The sequence below is a fragment of the Hipposideros armiger genome, unplaced genomic scaffold (genome assembly GCF_001890085.2).
Source record: "Hipposideros armiger isolate ML-2016 unplaced genomic scaffold, ASM189008v1 scaffold_63, whole genome shotgun sequence".
Classification (NCBI taxonomy): domain Eukaryota; kingdom Metazoa; phylum Chordata; class Mammalia; order Chiroptera; family Hipposideridae; genus Hipposideros; species Hipposideros armiger.
The window spans coordinates 3,549,601-3,550,499 of record NW_017731413.1 but is presented as its reverse complement, the minus strand read 5'-3'; the positions used below and the strand labels follow the sequence as shown (position 1 = coordinate 3,550,499).

General features: G+C 42.0%; 1 protein-coding gene across 1 annotated transcript in view; it reads left to right on the top strand.

The window, feature by feature from the left end:
* CFAP54 (cilia and flagella associated protein 54) overlaps positions 1–899 on the top strand; it is a 294,961-nt gene that overhangs the window by 155,591 nt on the left and 138,471 nt on the right. The window contains 1 exon segment of the mRNA XM_019641676.1: positions 760–895. Coding sequence (XP_019497221.1) covers positions 760–895 — 136 coding nt within the window.

Here is an 899-nt window from a genome sequence, read left to right as displayed (position 1 = left end):
CTGGGTCCTGCTCACCTCTCAGGACACAGTTCATCTTGCTCTTGTTCAGCCCACTCTTCCCTCTGTGACCTTGAAAGCACTGAACTTGTTACCTTCTCAGCCCTCAGGTTCACCCTCTATCCTTTGCACTTGCTGTTCCCTCACCCACAAGTGCTTTCCACCTCCCAACACCCCCATTCCCACCTTGACATGACTTATTCAACTCAACATTCAATAAGTCACCTCCTCAGACCTCTCTCTCCTGACCACTCTATCTAAAAGGATATCTTCTCTCATTCTCGTCAGGTTCTACCCATTTCTGCTTTTCTTTACAACATTTATTGTTCATGAAATTATATTTTTATTTGTCTACTTCCCCTAACAAGTGGAAGCAGCATGAGGGCAGACTTGGTTTTTCTTGCTCACTGGCACATTCCCAGCACCTAGAACAATATGAGTGTTGGAGTCAGACCTGCTGTGCAAATCTTAGCTCATCACTTAGTAGATTCATGATCTTGGGCAAGTTAGCTCCAGGGCTTCATTTCCTTATCTGTAAATTGAATAGAATACTGTGCATACTTCATAGGAGTTGCTGTTAGAATGAACTAAGATGGTGCATATAAAGGTCTTACCACAGCATCAAGCACATATAAGTGGCACATAACAAATGGTGTTAGTTATTTTTATTATTGGTATGTAATATTTGAAGAAAGATGAAGCCATTCAGAGATCTGTAACTTTTGGAACTTCGGGGTCTTTTGAATGTTGTGTTTGTCATAGGTTCTTGCTCACCGTGGTGGCTATTGGACTCTGCTTCAGAACTGTTGTCGGGCCCTTTGGAACTTTACTCAGGAGCTACAGATACTTCTTAAACAAGCACTGGATCAGTATAAAATATTTCCTGTCAGTCAGGATGGTTT